Source organism: Phoca vitulina, unplaced genomic scaffold (assembly GCF_004348235.1).
Source record: "Phoca vitulina isolate PV1807 unplaced genomic scaffold, GSC_HSeal_1.0 scaffold50, whole genome shotgun sequence".
Classification (NCBI taxonomy): domain Eukaryota; kingdom Metazoa; phylum Chordata; class Mammalia; order Carnivora; family Phocidae; genus Phoca; species Phoca vitulina.
The window spans coordinates 1,770,637-1,787,415 of record NW_022589753.1 but is presented as its reverse complement, the minus strand read 5'-3'; the positions used below and the strand labels follow the sequence as shown (position 1 = coordinate 1,787,415).

The following is a 16,779-nucleotide window of genomic DNA, read 5'->3' as shown; positions in this document are numbered from 1 at the left end:
TGAACACAGGGGCAACTCTCACTCTCCGCCCCCAGGCCACCCAGCTGCACCAGCAGCTGTCCTGCCTTCGCCACTTTGCTGTCTTTGTCTAAAGTCTAGTGGCCGTAACATCCGGATCCGCCTCTGGACTCTGGCATTCACTGGTCACGTCTGCCCTCATGCCAATGCCACACCGACTCAATGACCGCAGCCTTACAGGAAGTCTTAAAATCTGGGAGTGTGAATGCTCCACGTCTGCTCTAGACCGTCGGAGCTGTCCGAAGAGTCTCTGGAATCAGTGTCAGCGGAAGCCCTGCTGGGATGTGAGTGGGGCGGCATGGGATCAATCAGGACAGCAATCCGAGTCCACTCCGCAAACACGGCGCATGCTCCACGCAGACTTTCTCTCGTTTCTCTAATTTCAGCGGGAGGGTCTTCTGTGTCGCTCCCCGGACGTATTCCTAGGTATCCCAGCGTTCTTGGTCCTATCGTTCATGACCCGTTTTCACTTTCTGGCTGCTGGTTGCCGGAATACAGAATCACATTTCATTCTGGCTACCAACCCTGTTCCCTACAATTTCATGAAATTCAGATCTCTGCTTCAGTAACATACGTGTGGATTCTTCCGGACTTTCCGGGCACAATGGCGTCATCTGTGATTTCTTTCTTCGCCTTCTTCCTTTCCAAACTTCATGAAACTTCATGCCTTATTTCTTGTTCTTGCCTTCTTGCTCGACTGGAAGCACAGTGCTCTGGGGAACGGAGTGGAGAGAGCAGACGTCCCGGACCACACCATCCTGCCCTCGACCTCCAAGCCCACCCAAGTTCCCAAACCTGACGTCACACAACTAATAACGTGTTGTGGGGTGACACTGAGCAGCAGTTAACAGTCTCACGAGGGGAAAACAACGGACAAACATGTGTCTCGGGTCTGCTGGCAAAGCTTCTGCCGCACGGGGTCTCCTGCTGGTGTCAGGGGCTTTGCCTTGGCTGCGACTGTCCTTGGCGGAGCGACGGGACCCAGGAGGACATGCAGAGAAACTGACATTAAATCAGCCACACCTACAGAAATCCAAGTACAACTGTCCTCTACCAACTACCAAGAACTTCGCAAAAACAAAGTAGTCGTGGTTAGAAAGTACAAGTGTGACCTAATCACTAAATTATCCCGGGCCTTTCAGGTGGACGGGAGACTCGAAACGGTGCGAGTGCTTCCTTCCAGAGGCTCCGTCCCCCGCCATCACAGGAGTTACAGGTGAGTGTGATTCCCGCCCCCCCAAAAAAGATCTGTGCAGTGCTACCCCCCGGAACCTCAGAACGCGACCTTACTTGGAGACAGGGTCTTTACGGAAGTCAAGTTAAAATGAGGTCATTGCTGGTGCCCTACTCCGGTGTGACCAGTGTCCTGGAGCTCGCAAGGGGAAATTCAGACACAAAGACAGACATGCAGAGAGAAAACACCACGAAAACGTGGAGGGAACGTCCAAGATGCCAGCCACCACCAGCTGGAGGAAGAGGCCCGGAACAGACCCCCTCATGGTCTCGGAGGGCACGGACCCTGCCAAGCCCCGACCGCAGACTTCTGGCCTCCGGAATGGGGACACAGGCCTCTACTGCTGAAGCCCCCCAGTCTGTGGTGTATCAGGGAGCCCCTGGAGATACTGGAAGGCTCCCTAATGAGAGCGGTATTTTCCAGTGTAACTTGTAAGGAAGGCCACATATTGCTGGTTATCATCCAGCTAGTTAAAATCAATGTGAAAACTGGACAGCAACCCCAAGCACGCCAACGACTGGCTACCTGCAGCGCTCGAGAGGCAGGGTGCTGGCCAGCCTGCAACAGGAGGCGGCAGGGAGGAGGTGGGGCCTCCTGGAGACCCCGTCTGTCTCCGTCACTGTGGGTCCACCCCGGGGCTGGGGCCATCACGTCGCCCTGCCAGGCTCACCAGGGCACGTGCCTGTGCGCGGACCCCCTGGGGCCTTACCTTGCCTCTCCCCAGGGTGCCCCAGCTGCGTGGGCAGGTGCCCCAGCAACGGAACGCAGGCAGGGTGGCCCAGGTGGCCCGAGCGTGCAGGAAGTAAGCTCAGCTTCGGGCCCTCGGACGCCACTCACACTGGGCCTGACCCTGCAGCACGGAGGTCCTGTCCTTGGAGGCGAGGTTATTTCTACTAGAGTCGCTGGGGTTTAGATACTGATTCTAACAAGTAGCTCATAAATGAACACCTCGCGGGAACCAGGGCTGAGTCTCTGGTAGGAGAATCTAAACCTGGAAAACCGGGAAAAATAGGCAAAACAGATACAGATAAATTTGTTTTTAATAAAGGAGTTAATTTTCTTTCAATCCTATATAAAACAATAGCAATTAAAAACTTCATTTTTGAAAGTAAAATATTTACATATGAACAAGTAACTGTGCAAAATTTACATGAAAAAATGGAAAGACAGGGATTTCCTAAAAGACAAAATAAAAGGTGTAACAGTTTTCAGGTATTGATAAAAATACTGATCAGCATTCGGTTCACACTCGCGCGAAGTAAAGTCTGACGTGAGGATTCACACGGAAAAAGCCAAAGTATTTACAGTCATAAAAGTACTATCAATAGACAATTTAATACAATAACCTCTGAAAATATAAAGAACCAATTAGTATATTTGTAATAAAAAAATAGGTACAAAGAAGGGGCTTTGCTCTGGACATCTGTAAAGTTGGCCCACAGCTTGCTTACAGTCTCTTAGCAAAATAATTATAGTTTACATAGCCATTTTCATGTTATGTGCCAAAAATTATGTACAATTACTGACAAAATACACCAACCATTTTTCAACACTTGATTCACACTGAGAAACAGTCTTTTGATGATTCTTCTCAACTTTGATTTTTATTTCATCTAAGTTTCCACTTTTAGCTAAAAAACACAGTGCAAGTAAAATATATTTATGCTGAAAAGGTTTTCATTTCTTTTAACTTTACAGCTTTACAAACTCTAGCAAATAAAACGCGTCTGTACAGATGCCGAGCACACGTTCGGAAGGAGCCGCCGCGCAGCCTCTCCTGAGCAGAAAGGTGACCACACTCCGGGCGAGCGCGCAGTGAGCTCCGTGCTCCTCGGAGACTCTGGCGAGGGAGGGGACGGGGACATAAATAGTCTAAAAAATCAGTTTGCTTTGCCAACTGACTAATACAAAAATAAAATAAATGAAATGAGGTCATCGCTGTAGACACACACCTACGCAATAAGTTGGGTTGAATAAACCAAAATGCACAAATAATGTAGAAACCGCTACGAGGTGACAGAGGGCAGCTAATTATTTGCTAAACGATTCCATCAGTTTTTATATATGGCTTGTTTGGCAAGAAGGCCACTCAATCAAAGATGAGTTAAGAGTTAATTGTCCGTTCAGAGTGCCCACGGGCCTCTGTGTTCTCTGTTACAGAAACGTGTTTTCTTCCATACTGAAGAGTTGACTTAGAAACAGGAATAAAAAACTGTTCCATTGTAAAGAGGTGGCTGTTTTTTAAACAATATCCCATTTGCTTGTTACAAAAGGCGTAATCTGCAAATATATAAAAACGTCCCAGGCGTCTCCCTCCGCGCTGCCGCGCCCGCCCTGTGCTACTTAAGGAATGCTTTGTAGAGCAGCAGTGAATGGCTTGTCTCACGCTCATTCTCTAAACAAAATATGAGGTCCCTGAGGTTGACCCGCGTGATCCTTTGTCGCGTGAACTGTCTGGGGGTTCCAACACCGGAGCTGCCTGGGACCGCCGAGCCTGGGCCCGAGCCCTGGTGACGAGAAAGGAGAAGACAGCCGAGTTAGTGGTGCGCACAGGTGGGCAGGACCCACAGCGCTGGAAGGAAGGGGCAGAGCCAGGTGCTGGCCCCCGGACTGCATGCCTGGGGCCACTCACACTTCCCTACAGGGGTCTTAAGGAACCCTGATGCTGGAGGAAGCCAGGCTGGGGACAGGCTCCTTCCTGCAGGCCTGCTCCTTGAGCCGAAGTGCTTTACGAGTCCCTAATGGGGAGAGGGTGTGAGCAGAGGGGCACGTGTCCAGGAGGTCAGGCGGGACTGATGTCACACCTGGGCCCAACTGTGTCATCCCCACTTTGCTGACAAAGGCACATTCCCAATGCCACAAAGTCTAAACTCCTGGACTGGGCAGGCTGGTGGTCAGCCGGTTAGCTTGTTGGGGCACAGTACTCTGGCGACCATGGTCATCCGAGGCCAAGAGGGGACTGCCCTGTTCCCCGAGCTGACAGCAGCGCTTCAGCGCAGGGCCTGCACCGCTGGAGGAAAGGCCGAGTTTCTGCGAGTCTCTGACGCCTGCTCACGGACACAGAGTCACCGGGGCCGTTTTCCTGGAGGCATCATGGCCACCCAGCCTCCACGTCCTGTGGTTCCAGCACTGTGTCTCCATCCGATGCTCCGGGGCCTCAAACCACACAACTCCCAATTAGCACTCGTTTTTCCATTCGGAATGGAAACTAAGTCTGTATTCTGATGGTTAAAGTCACTCAGGTATGTTTCAGGTGCAAACATGACAAGGATATTTTTACAGCTTGTTCTCAAGTTTAAGGAGGTGGGAGGAAAGAATTCCCCGACAGCGGAAGAGCCCTGCCCAGACCAGGCCACAGTTCTGGGAGCCGGCCAGCAGGTGGCAGGCGAGGACCACAGCACCCAGCACACCGCGCTCTGGGCACCTGGTCCATCGCCACCTGAGTCCCCTTCCACCAGGCTGGGGCACGGCTGCTCGTGTCCTTGTGCGCACGCACCTTCAACCTCAATTACACTACTTCACACCCCCTTCAGACACCCTTACCCGCCAAGATCCCTCCTCCAGGCTAGTCCCTGTGGTGGCTACTTTTCCTTGTTTCGAAGAACGATTCAGGTTTTCTCGGCGTTTCCCTGAGTCTAGGCAACAGCCCTAAAGCGTTTCGTGCAAGACACAAAGAGCGCCCCTGCAAAGGCGTGTGATGAAAACAAAGTCTGCAGGAACAGGAGGAACGCAAGCATGGCGGCCATCCGGGCCCGCTACTCTGGACCCCGCACACCACAGGGAGAGCCCAGCAGGCCCAAGCAGAGGCCAGTTTCTGGGAAGAAAGCTGCCCGCCGACAGCAGCCTTCCCTCCCCCCCTCCCCTGCAGACACCACTCCTGACCTCGAGGTTCACGGGGACAGGTGAGGCCACGCGGAGAGCAAAGGCCCTACCTTACACGACGGACTGAAATACCTCTGCAACACTCGTGACCCATTCTGGACCACATGTGATGTTCCTACTTTCCAAATAGCTCAACAGCCCAAACGGGTGGAACAAGGGTGAGGTACCCACTTCAGGTGCCAATTAACAGGTGCTAAATGTCAGAAACCGAGATGAATAATGCTTTAGTGCAATATATCTTAGAAATCAAAACTGGTGTCAAAGCATTCTGATGGGCACGTGTCAGCACGGCCCAGGACGGCTGGCCGCGCGCTTCCCGCAGGCCCAGGCAGCGCGCACGCTCTAAAGGTCAGTGAGAAACTGTAACTTCTCGTGGTTCTAGGGACTTTTACAAAAAGCCTATGTTCAAAGATATCCTACTTGATAGTCAAAGTACTTCTAATTACATGGGATAAGCACTGTTTCTTCCATTTCACACCAAAATGGAAGGACACGTCTTCACCGTCTTCCCTCCAGGGTCGTGGGGCCAGCCGGGCAGGGCGGGCAGGGCGGGCAGAGCCTGAGGGAGGGGCCCTGAGCCACCCGCCTCCCCTGCGGACGGAGAGTAACAGAAAACTCTGCCAGGCAAGGGCCAATGTCGGGCCTGGGACGCAGTGGTGCGCAGGACCAACTTCAACATTCACACCCCATCAAGGGCTGTTTAGTTTGCTTTGTTTTTGCAGGCCCTGGGGCTAGAAACAAAAAAAACGACCTGGGCCGCAGCACGTAGGCTCCGGTGCTTTCTCCTCGGCAAGTGGAGCCTCCCTGTCACAGGACCACTGGAAAGACTGACAAAAGGAAGCTACTTCTTTTGAAGGCAACCTTTCCATGGTCAAAATGCCACAATCAATCTGACAGCCAACAAACACTTGATGCAAAACCAAATGGAAAGAAAAAACACCTTCCGTCCACATCCCACCTGGCTTGCGGGGTCAGCCTCACTTGGGAGCCCAGAGCTGTGCAGAGGCGGCGCATAACCCACTGGGGGAGGGGACCCTGGCACGGCTCTGAGCTTCCCACGACTCCGAGAACAGGCGCCCCCAGCCCTGGGCCCCTCGGGAACTGCCTCAGCGAAATTTCCACCTCAGGGGATTCCCGGTGGCCCGGAAGCACAGCAAGGTGGCTCCCAGGCGAGGTGACTCTCAAGGCTGCTCCCACGCCCCCGGCTGCAGCTGGACAAACGGCTCCTCTGCTCGCCCTCGCGATGGCGCGGCTCCCAAACCCGGTTACACCCATCTCTGCGCCCTCACCGTCCAGAACGCAGATACACCTGCGCAGACGCAGCCGCGGTAAAGATACTCAGGCACTCACCCTAGGGGGATGCACACCACTCACGGGAGGGGGAGACAGCGCGCTGCCATCGAGTCACCCCAGCAGCTCCCCTCTCTCTCCCCAAAAAACTCAGAACAAGAAGGGAAACACCAGTCTATACAGATATCACTCCATCAGCATAATGTGAAGACGGGGAGCACCCTGCTCCAAAAGGACCCCAAATGAGCAGAACTGGCCCATCCTCAGCAGGGCCCCACTGCACCCACAGAGCAAAGACAGATGAGGGAGGGCGCCTGGGTGGCTCAGTTGGTTAAGCGACTGCCTTCGGCTCAGGTCATGATCCTGGAGTCCCGGGATCGAGTCCCGCATCGGGCTCCCTGCTCAGCGGCGGGTCTGCTTCTCCCTCTGACCCTCCTCCCTCTCATGCTCTCTGTCTCTCATTCTCTCTCTCAAATAAATAAATAAAATCTTTAAAAAAAAAAAAAAAAAGACAGATGAGGGAGACCGCAAGGGGCCATGGTCCAGCAAAAGCCAGCCCAGAATGGCTGCTGGTCCACCCCAGTCTGAGCGCCCAGAGCACAGACACAGGGACAGGCGTGGGCAGAGTCCTCGGAAAACAGAGCCTCTGACAAGGGCCATCTGAAAACCAGGTGCTGAAAGGGAAGGAAGTAAAGGGACACTGAGGGTCCCACAAGACAGGAACCTCACCATCAAAGGACACATGACCCCCCTACAACCAACACAAACCAAAAACCGGCTACGCTACCCAACATTCCAGCACTGGCAGAAGAGGGCACCATCAGACCGCGAGTCTTGCGAGACCCCCAACTACCACAAAAATGAACAGGAGGAAGATTAGCAAATCCATAAAGAACCACTGCAAAAAGTCAGAAAATGGAATTCCACACACATCAGAGACCAATTCTGTCTGGAAAAACAAGAACACTGTAAGACAGACCTTTCAACAACAAAAAACGTACTTGAGCATTTGAGGACATGAAAATTGCTCTGAATCAAAACCGGAAATAGTAACAAAGAAGTAGATGAAAAAACAGAGGGGTGCCTGGGTAGTGCAGTCAGTTGAGCATCCAAATCTTGGTTTCGGCTCACGTTGGGATCTCAGGGCCGCTCCACGCTCAGTGTGGAGTCTGCTTAGGATGCTCTCTCTCCCTCCCCCACTCGTACGCACACTCTCTCTCTCTCTCTAAAACAAATATCTTAAAAACAGAAAGAAATAAGCGTTGACTAAATGCAAGAAAAAAATGAAAAGGAAACAATACGTCAGAAATGAGTAAAGTTAACTACAAGGTGCCAAGGAGGGAAACCGTGAAGAAAGGCGGGCCAGCGAGGGGCACACACAATGACAGGCCCAGGGAAGGCGGGTCAGCAGGCCAGCAAAGGCCAGTACTGCGTTATCAGAGCCTCTGAAGAAGGAAAACAGACAACGGAGCACAAGAGACACTGAAACCAGAATCCAAGAGAACATTCTGGGAAAACAGAGACCAAAATCTGCATTCTATCAACTCTGATGTATCCTCACAAAACTATTACTTTTCAAAGAAACAGATGAGGCCTCCAGGTAAAAAGAGAAAATAAATTACAAAGGTAAGAAAATCGACCTGGCATCAGGCTTTTCAAAACCAACTTACAAAGTGAGGTGACCATGGATGAGCATACACAAAATTACTGAAAGAAAGTGTAAACCAAGGATTTTATATCCAGCCAAACTGTCCTCCCTATCAAAGCCACAAAAGAACCGTTTTCCACATACAAACGTCAGGGGACGCTGCACCAAGGCCTGCCCAGGGGCTCTGCCGCCATCCAAGCACGAGGTAGGTGGGGGAACCACGACAATGAGATGGGCATAAGCACTTACACAGAAACGTGTACCTTATACTAATGCGGAGGTGGGGGGGTAAGGTGGAAGGTCGTGTATTGTAACAAGGAAGCGGAGAGCCAGGGAACAGACAATACGGTGTGGACAGGCTCACTGGCGGCTGGGGGGCAGCGACTGGAGCTCAGAACCAACAGGAACCAAGAAGCTGAACAGTTAAGTAAAAACCAAGGGACAGAAGATATTTAATAAGGTTTGCATGCAAAAATAACCACCCAAATATAATTATAAACCTTCCTCAATACAAACAAAAAATTTTAAAGAGCAAAGAATATACCCTTTAGAGGAGAATAATCACAGCAAACATAAAAAATACACATAATTATAAAAATATCATGAAAGAGAAAAGACCAAGCATGTTGGTCATTATCAATAAAGGTGAATGGGCTTAATTCATTCATCTATTAAAAGAAAAGCTTCAAACAGTTAGGTACCAGATAACGGTGCACACAGCCCCCCCAATGCCGCAAAGCAAAAACCACAGGAGACACAGGAGATAAAAACAGAAACGCACTAATAACAGAGACTTTAGGTCACCACACTTAGGACAAAACACATCAAATGGACAAAAATAAGCAAGGATTCCGAAAACTGGTCAGCATAATCAGCAAGGTACATGTTATGGATACCAAGCTCTCCACCCTATCATGAGAACGTGCCTGTTCAAGCACATCCATGAAACGGATTACCCATATCCCCCGTCAGCCTGGCAAAATCTAAAACCAGGACCACGCACAGTGCAGGGGAGGCGAGGGGAGGACCCCGCTACCCGGCTGGGGGAACACAGCAGCAGGATCTTCCGGAGGGGAGCCTGGAGCCCGGCGCCTCCTAACAAGACTACCCGTGCACTTCACTTCACCCGCAACGGTACGCCCTCAGCAGTGCCAAGCTGCTCGGGCGCACAGTGACCGGACACCGCGCGGCCTGTGCACGAGGGAGACAAGGCCGACCAGCCGCAGTACGCTCAGTTCTGCTACAGAACAGAATGAGGAGGGTCTTTCTGAAAAGAAATCAATTCCGGAATATATTAGTGAGAACAGCACATGCAAAGGGTGCCTGCACACGGCCCTTCAAGGAAGGTAAGGGGGGATATAAGAAAATGCACGCGGGTGCACTGAGTGGTGACGGACTGCAGAGGAGGGATGGGAACGGGGGGTGGGGGGGCGAGGATAGCACTCTGTGTCTGCAGGGCTTCCACAGCTCTGATCCCTAGAACCCCGGCAATGCTCCACCCCCTAAATCAAACAATTCAAATCAACCAAGATGTGGGGGAATCCAACACGAAATACAAACAGCAACAAAAGAACCTAAAATGACTAAACTGTACTAAAAATTAACGAACCTAAAACGACTAAACTGTACTGCAAATTAACAATTAGAACCATAGCAAGAAAACCCATCTAAGTAACTTTGAAATGCAGAATTTTGACTGGATGTTGTAGGTATAAAAAGAACGGTACAGAAATATTCTAAATAATTAGTATGGCTCTTTCTCACAGGGCTTAGCAACTCTGAAACTTCTTTACCTGTAAATTAGGATCGAACAAGTAAGTACCTGAGGACCACGAAAACCAGGTTTCTCACATAAGCAGCAAGGCACGGCCCGCAGGAGGCCTGTGGCGGCAGAAGAGAACCTGGGGTCCATGTACAAGCCGCTCTTTTCAGTGCAGAGACAGAGGAACAGAAACACAGCAAGCACGGGCGAGCGTGTGTGCGTGTGGCCCTCGAGGGGGCCTGGGGACAGGACACCCAGGAGCACAGCCAACAGAAGGAACCAGCGCTGATTCCACAGTTACAGCAGGAAAACCATAAGCGAAGTCTGGAACATTCTGTAACGTGAGAGAGAAAGAAGTCTTCAAAAAATGAGGGTTCATGAGAGGACATAGGAGCTCGCCGCCGCCGAAGCTGGGGCCACGTGGGCAACCAAATGTGGACAGTGGTGACAGAGGATCCCCCACGGAAGAAGCAAGCACACATGCTCACACACGTAAGTCACTGAGTGAGCAAGCAGGAGGGGGAAGAGGGCAGAGGGACAGCTCCCTCTACAGCAGAAGGGCAGTTGCCACGCGTGGGGGGAGGAAAAAGAAAACCCGCCCCAGGCAGACAGTATGGCCACCGCTACAGAGACAGCGGGACGGGGACGGCATGGGCCCACGGCACCTCCACCTGGCGGATGCCACTTGAGCCAAGTGGTCAAAGTTATCGGACAACGTGACGCACGGGAACCAGATCAGTTTTGCAACATTCTAGCCAAAATTATGGAGGCTGGATTTAATCATGAAGAAACACAGGATGAACCCAAATTAAGGGACTTTGTACCAAATAAGTGACCCACACACTTCACAAGCATCAAGATCAGGAAAGACAGGGAAGAACTGAGGAACCACAGGTCCTGGGTGAGATCCCATGACAGGAAAAGGTCACCCATGGGAAAATGGTGACAATCAAGCATGGAGAAAATATTTACAAAAGAAGTATCTGGTCATGGGCTATCACCCAAACTATGCAAAGAACTCACAAAACTCAACAAGAGTAAACAAACTGAATAAAAATGGGCCCAACACCCGAACGGGCCCCTCGCCACAGAAGACACGCAGACGAGCACCCGAACACACGCTCCTCGTCCTGTGTCATCAGCGAAATGCCCATGACAATGGCAGTGAGACGTCTGCACGCCCATCAGAAGGACCCAAACCCACAACGCCGACGACACCGAACACGGGCCAGGACGTGGGGCAGCAGGGGTTCTCGTGCGTTGCCGGCGGGAAGGCAACATGGCGCAGCCTCTTCGGAAGGCAGTTTGGAAGGCAATGTTTGCAAAACTAAAATACTCTCACCGTACGATCCAGCAATCATGCGCCGTGGTATTTATCTAGAAGAGTTGAAAGCTCACGTCCACACAAAACCTGCACACGGGTGTTTAAAGCCGCTTTATTCACAGTTGATAAAACTTGGAAGAGACCAAGGCGTCCTTTAGCAGGCGATGGACAAATACACCGTGGTCCATCCAGACGGTGGGAGAGGATCCAGGGCGGACAAGACATGAGCTCTCAAGCCCTGAGAAGACAGGGAGGAAGCCAGACGCATGTCACTCGGTGAAGGAAGCCCATCTGAGAAGGCCACACGCCGTGGGAATCCAACCCTGTGATCTTCCGGAAAAGGCACAAGGACGGAGACGTAAAGAGACCAGTGGTCGTTGGGGTGGCGGGAGGTGGGGTGAGGGCAGTGGGGGTTTCAGGGCAGGGAGACTACTCTGTATGACACTCTAAAGCTGGACGCACGTCACGATGCGTCTGTCCACGCCCGCAGAGCGCACGGCACCCAGGGTGACCCGAGGGTGAGCCACGGACTTTGGGTGACGACAGCGTGTCCGTGTAGGCTCATCCTTGTGCGACATACACCATTCCGGTGAGTGATGTGGACGACGGGGAGGCCGTGCGTGTGTGGGGGCAGCGGGCACACGGGAAACCTCTGTACTTTCACTCAGTTTTGCTGTGAACCTAAAACTGCTCTAAAACATAAAGTTCATTATAATTTTAAAAAATTAAAATCTGAAAAACAGAATCAGATAAGGTCTTGTTAACAGTCTATCACACGGATGACTCATATTGGTGGAGTGCAGTGAGGGGTACACAGAAGCACTCTAATATTTCCCTAACTTTTCCGTGGGTCTAAAATTAGTTCAAAATAAACAGTTTTTTAAAAAAGACATATCCCAAAGAAATACTCCTAAACTAAAAAAAAGGAACTAAGGAACTGAGCACCACCTCTGGTGAAGAAAGGCACAAGCATGCCCCTAAAGTCCAAAAACAGGCAAAAGCAACAACGTATGAAAGAACCCCCGGGGACGGTCTTTGGCGACTGCTTCCCTCCACTGTGCTGCGCAGGATGCCCGCGCTTTCGCCAGCTGCTGCCTCGCGCCGGCTCTCCCTGCGGGCCTGGAAGCACACGCCTTTCCTACTCTGTAGCACACGCTCTGGACACATCTTAACACCGAGTCAAAGTCAGTCAACAGGCTCGTCCTATCTGCCTCCCACCCCTCCTGGCACCAAGACCCCAGCAGCCAAAGCGGCTAGGGAGCTGGTCCCGTGGAGCAGAAGGCCAGACCCACTGGGAATAACGGGAACCCGAGCTCTCCCGAAGGACTCATGAGCAAGGAGAGGGGGAGGCTGGGAAGCAGCCCCGCGTGCAGGCTACCATCAGGGTATTGGTAGGAGCGCAGAGGGCTGTTTCAGACGCAGGAAGGGTGGTAACGCACACGTGCGCACCTGTACTTGCACGAGCGCCCCCGGGCCTGGAAACAGGGAGCCCCGCAGCATCCAGCACACACAGAGCTCAGAGCCCGGCCTCCATACGCCATCCCCCCTCCCCGAAGGGAAACAGGTTCCTGGCGAACCGCTGGAGGGGCGGGGAAGCCCCAGAGGCTCCAGGACGCCACTCAGGCCAGTCAGACCAGGATGCTTCAACAACGAGGGAGACACTTCAAAAGGATATAGAAACCAGCTTGAAGGAGCTTCCACTGCCCATATCTAGAAATAACGAGAGTATTGATTACAACCCACTGAACACAACAGGTGTCCACGGTCCCTGCCACTGTGGTGAGCCGACAAACGGATGGACGGATGGGCGGAGGAGGCAGAGCTCTTCGTACGCAGAAGACAACTGGCAAACGCAGAAGGCACACTGGCACCTCTGATGGTGGCCACGGAGCCTGGCGGGCGTCAGCAGTGGACACTGAGGCTGGAGGAGGGGCAGCATCTGCATAATCCTGGAACGTCTCCTTACTCAGTGCCCACAAACGCTGGCGGAACCACGGAGGAGACCCTGGGGAACGTGGCTGAGCCGAGTGAACCCGTGACCACGGTGCAGCCAGCAGGAAGGTCCCCACACGCAGGCCTCCTGATGTGACGGACTCAACAACAGAGTGCCCATCGAGACGGAGGCGTCTCTGCCAGTCACCGGACCCGGCCGGAGGGTCACCTACACACGCAATCCCGTCCTCTTCAGCACTGTCCAGAACGGGGACATTCGGACAGAATCATGTGGCGTGCCAGCCGGACGCCCCACACGTCCCTGCTGGGAGCCGAAGATGCTGCCGGGCCGCGGGCGAGGTGGGAGCAGGTGGGAGGACAGGAGGACTTCCCGCCTGGGAGGCTGTGCGGCATCATGCCAGACAGTGCCTTACAGCGCCGGCCTTCGGGGGTGCAGGATATCCCACCACAGGAAGACTACATACGGTACATACATGTAGTACACACACTCACACACACGTACACGTGAGACACGTGATGAGGTGCATGGGATGCAACGTTCAGAACCAAGAACCTAAACTAATGGAGCTCTGTGTGCTACTCCTCCAACTTTTCTGCAGGTTGAAACTATTTTCAATTAAATGAAGCTGTATTTTTTAAAGTAAATCACTACATTCTGGGAAGGCAGCAACAGGGGCAGCAGTTTCTTGATCTTCCCAAAGGCCCACGTAAGACTTATGCAACCAGATGGCAAAACCTAAAACGAGCAGACGGTATTTAGAGCAAAGTCAGCGGAGATAACCCTCAGGCAACCACAAGCCTGAATGGTACCACAAAACTGTGCAGGACAAGCTAGAGAAACATAAACGGGCACCACCAGGCCTGGAAACCCCAGGAGCCAGCAGGTCTTCGGAAAGGCAGGCAGCGGCTGAGGGCCTCACGCAGATAAGACCGTGAGGTGGGATATCGAAGCCGAGCGGGACAGGGGCAGTGGAGACCGAGGGCGGTCTGGGAGCACGGAGGGGAGGGGAGCAGTGCCGTGGGCCTGAGAGACAAGCAGCCACGCCTCCATCACCATACAAAGACCACGTCAGAGGGGCTCTGAGCAGTTCACAGACGACCTCAGACACCTCCTCCTCTTAAAAGTTCAAGAAAACTAAATTCACATGAAAGGAGAACAGGAGAGCACTAAGGCCAAATCCCACACGAGTCAGTACTAGGAAAAAGAAGGTAAGGAGGATGAATGACATCTCAACAGACAACAGAAAACACCATGAATGCATATTAACAAAACAGACCGAAACTGTAATGTTCTACCGTAAAACAACTTAAAAGATATTAAGAAAATGGTAGCAGTCATGAGAGAACAACATAAGCTGGAATCCGCAGAACTCAGGAGGTGCTAGAGTCAGGAAAAATTAGAAAGGAAACTGAGGAACGACGGCCAAACCACAAGAGCAGAGCCTCGAGCCCGACAGAGGCCCTGAGGCAGGAGTGGCTTGGAGGGAAGCATGAATGCCGACAGCAAAGTCGACACAACGTCCCACAGCTGGGAGCCCCAAAGAGGAAGCCGAGTAAACCCAACAGGAGAGAAGGTGTTCCCAAATAAAAGCACACCTGAAACTGCTGCTGGAGGGACTCAACCCAGAATAACCAATTCCAAGTAAAATTAAAGACTCTTAAAAAAAAAAAAAGAATCCTTTGGGCAAAAAGAACACATGATATACAAGAAAAATAAAATTAGACCATCATCAGGCTTGAAGAGCAACACTTTATGCCGGGAATAAATATGCAAGGTAACACGGTTACGGTTACGGTTCTCAAGGAAAGAAAATGGAGCCAAGGATTCGAAGGCTATCAACACAGATCTTTAGGTACACAGGACACAAACTGTCATCCACGTGTAAGAACTTGGGGATGTTGTTCCCACAAACCATCCCAAAGACTGTGGCAGAGAATGAGACTCAGAAAACCAAAAGGACCGCACGGACACCACCAGTGCTAAACACACAGTCACTCAAGGAACGAACGCCGAGGGAGGGTGAATGGGACAGAGGCAAAGACGGGACAGCGAGACCACGCACGACTTCAGCCGTGAGTGAAGATCGTGTGCAGGCTATGACAGGCCACGTCACAGCCCAGCCCACCCGAGCAGGAAGTCCTTGCTCCCACCCTGGCACCCAGCCCACCCAGCCGAGACGTCAAAAGGCCTTTCCCTGGGAGGAAAGCTTTCTCCCGAGAATAAGAGCCACCCCGACAAAGCCTAAGACCAAACCTGGACAGGGAAGGCGGAGTGTGCAGGGGATTCCCACTAGGTCCCAGGGGTACCGGCACCAAAATGAAAAACAAAGCATCCAAGTCCAGATACCGCCTGCTGAAACAAAAACCAGCACTCTTGAGAAGAAGACAAAGCTGGTCTCTCATCCTGTCCTCCACAATACCCAGCATCGAGCAACAATCACTAGACATGCAAATAAACAGGAACACGAGACCCACCGCTGGGGAGAAAAGCAGGGACCAGAGACTGACGCTGAGGCAGCCCAGACGCTGGCCTCGAAAATGCACTAAATCAGCTTTTATACACAGGCCAAAGGCATGATGGCCCGGGAGATGCGCTCTCAATACGTGAGCAGACAGGGAATCTTAGCAAAGAGTCAGAAACCCTGAGAGAGACTGACTAGACACCCCAGAGGCCCAAACACCAGCAAGTGAGAGCTTCACTGGGTGGGCTTCACTCTGTCAATGACACAACCCCGTGGGGTCTGAAGACTTAAACCAGGAGAGACTGTCCCTGTGAGGACACAGAGAAGAAAGAAGAAAGAAAACTGAACAGTGTCAGAGACCCACGGGCAACATCATCAGGTCCAACATACATGTAATTGGAAACCCCACTCGGAAAAAACAGACTGGAGCAGAAAAAAATTTTAAAGAAATAAAGGCCGTAATGTCCCAAATTTGAGGAAAAACACTGACCTACACATTAAAGAACCCCGAGCAGGCTAAATGTCAACAGAACCCAGTCCAAACACAACCCAGACAAACTTCTAGAAATTGAGAAGATAATCTCAAAGCAGCCAGAGAAGGGAGAAGCAGCAGGTGCAAGGCACAAGCGTAAACCTCGGCAGGGCCAGGAAGACAACAGAGCTGCCCCTTTCACAGGAGAACGAAGGTCAAATGGATATTACAGCTGTTTCTCAGGTTTAAGAATAAGAGTTTTGCAATTTTGGGAAACACGCTCCCACCTTTTTTGTGATCTGGAACAAGACAGCCCAGCATTCAAGTGGGAGTGTCCTTGGAGGCGTGAAAGACGTCAGCAGTAAGACAGAGGGGCCCAGGGAACAGGCGAGAAAGCGCAGAGCATGAAGGGTGCCTGGTCCTTGGGCACACGTATCCTTACTGTGTCCTTCCCGAAAATTAAATGACATCTATCTGGATATGCTCAGCTTATCCAACAATGTAGAAGAAAATAAATCTTAAATGAGAAAAACACTGTCAACCCAGAATTTTATATTCAGGGAAAATATTCGAAATTGAAGGAGAAACACTGGCCCTTTCGAGTAAACAGAAGCCGAGAGAACCCATCATCAGCGTACCACACAAGAAACGCTGGGTGCTGCCCTTCAGGCCGAGGGAAACGCTGCTAGTGCAAGCCCGGACCAGCACCGCACCACCGGAAGCCGTGACCTCGT

General features: G+C 51.8%; 1 protein-coding gene across 2 annotated transcripts in view; it reads right to left on the bottom strand.

The window, feature by feature from the left end:
• Window positions 1–2,280: 2,280 nt before the first annotated feature.
• TAF4 (TATA-box binding protein associated factor 4) overlaps window positions 2,281–16,779 on the bottom strand; it is a 30,631-nt gene continuing 16,132 nt past the window's right edge. For both annotated transcript variants that reach the window (XM_032387679.1, XM_032387680.1), the window contains exon 14: window positions 2,281–3,759. In XM_032387679.1, the coding sequence (XP_032243570.1) occupies window positions 3,592–3,759 (168 nt within the window). In that variant the 3' untranslated portion in view covers window positions 2,281–3,591. The remainder of the gene's footprint in view (window positions 3,760–16,779) is intronic.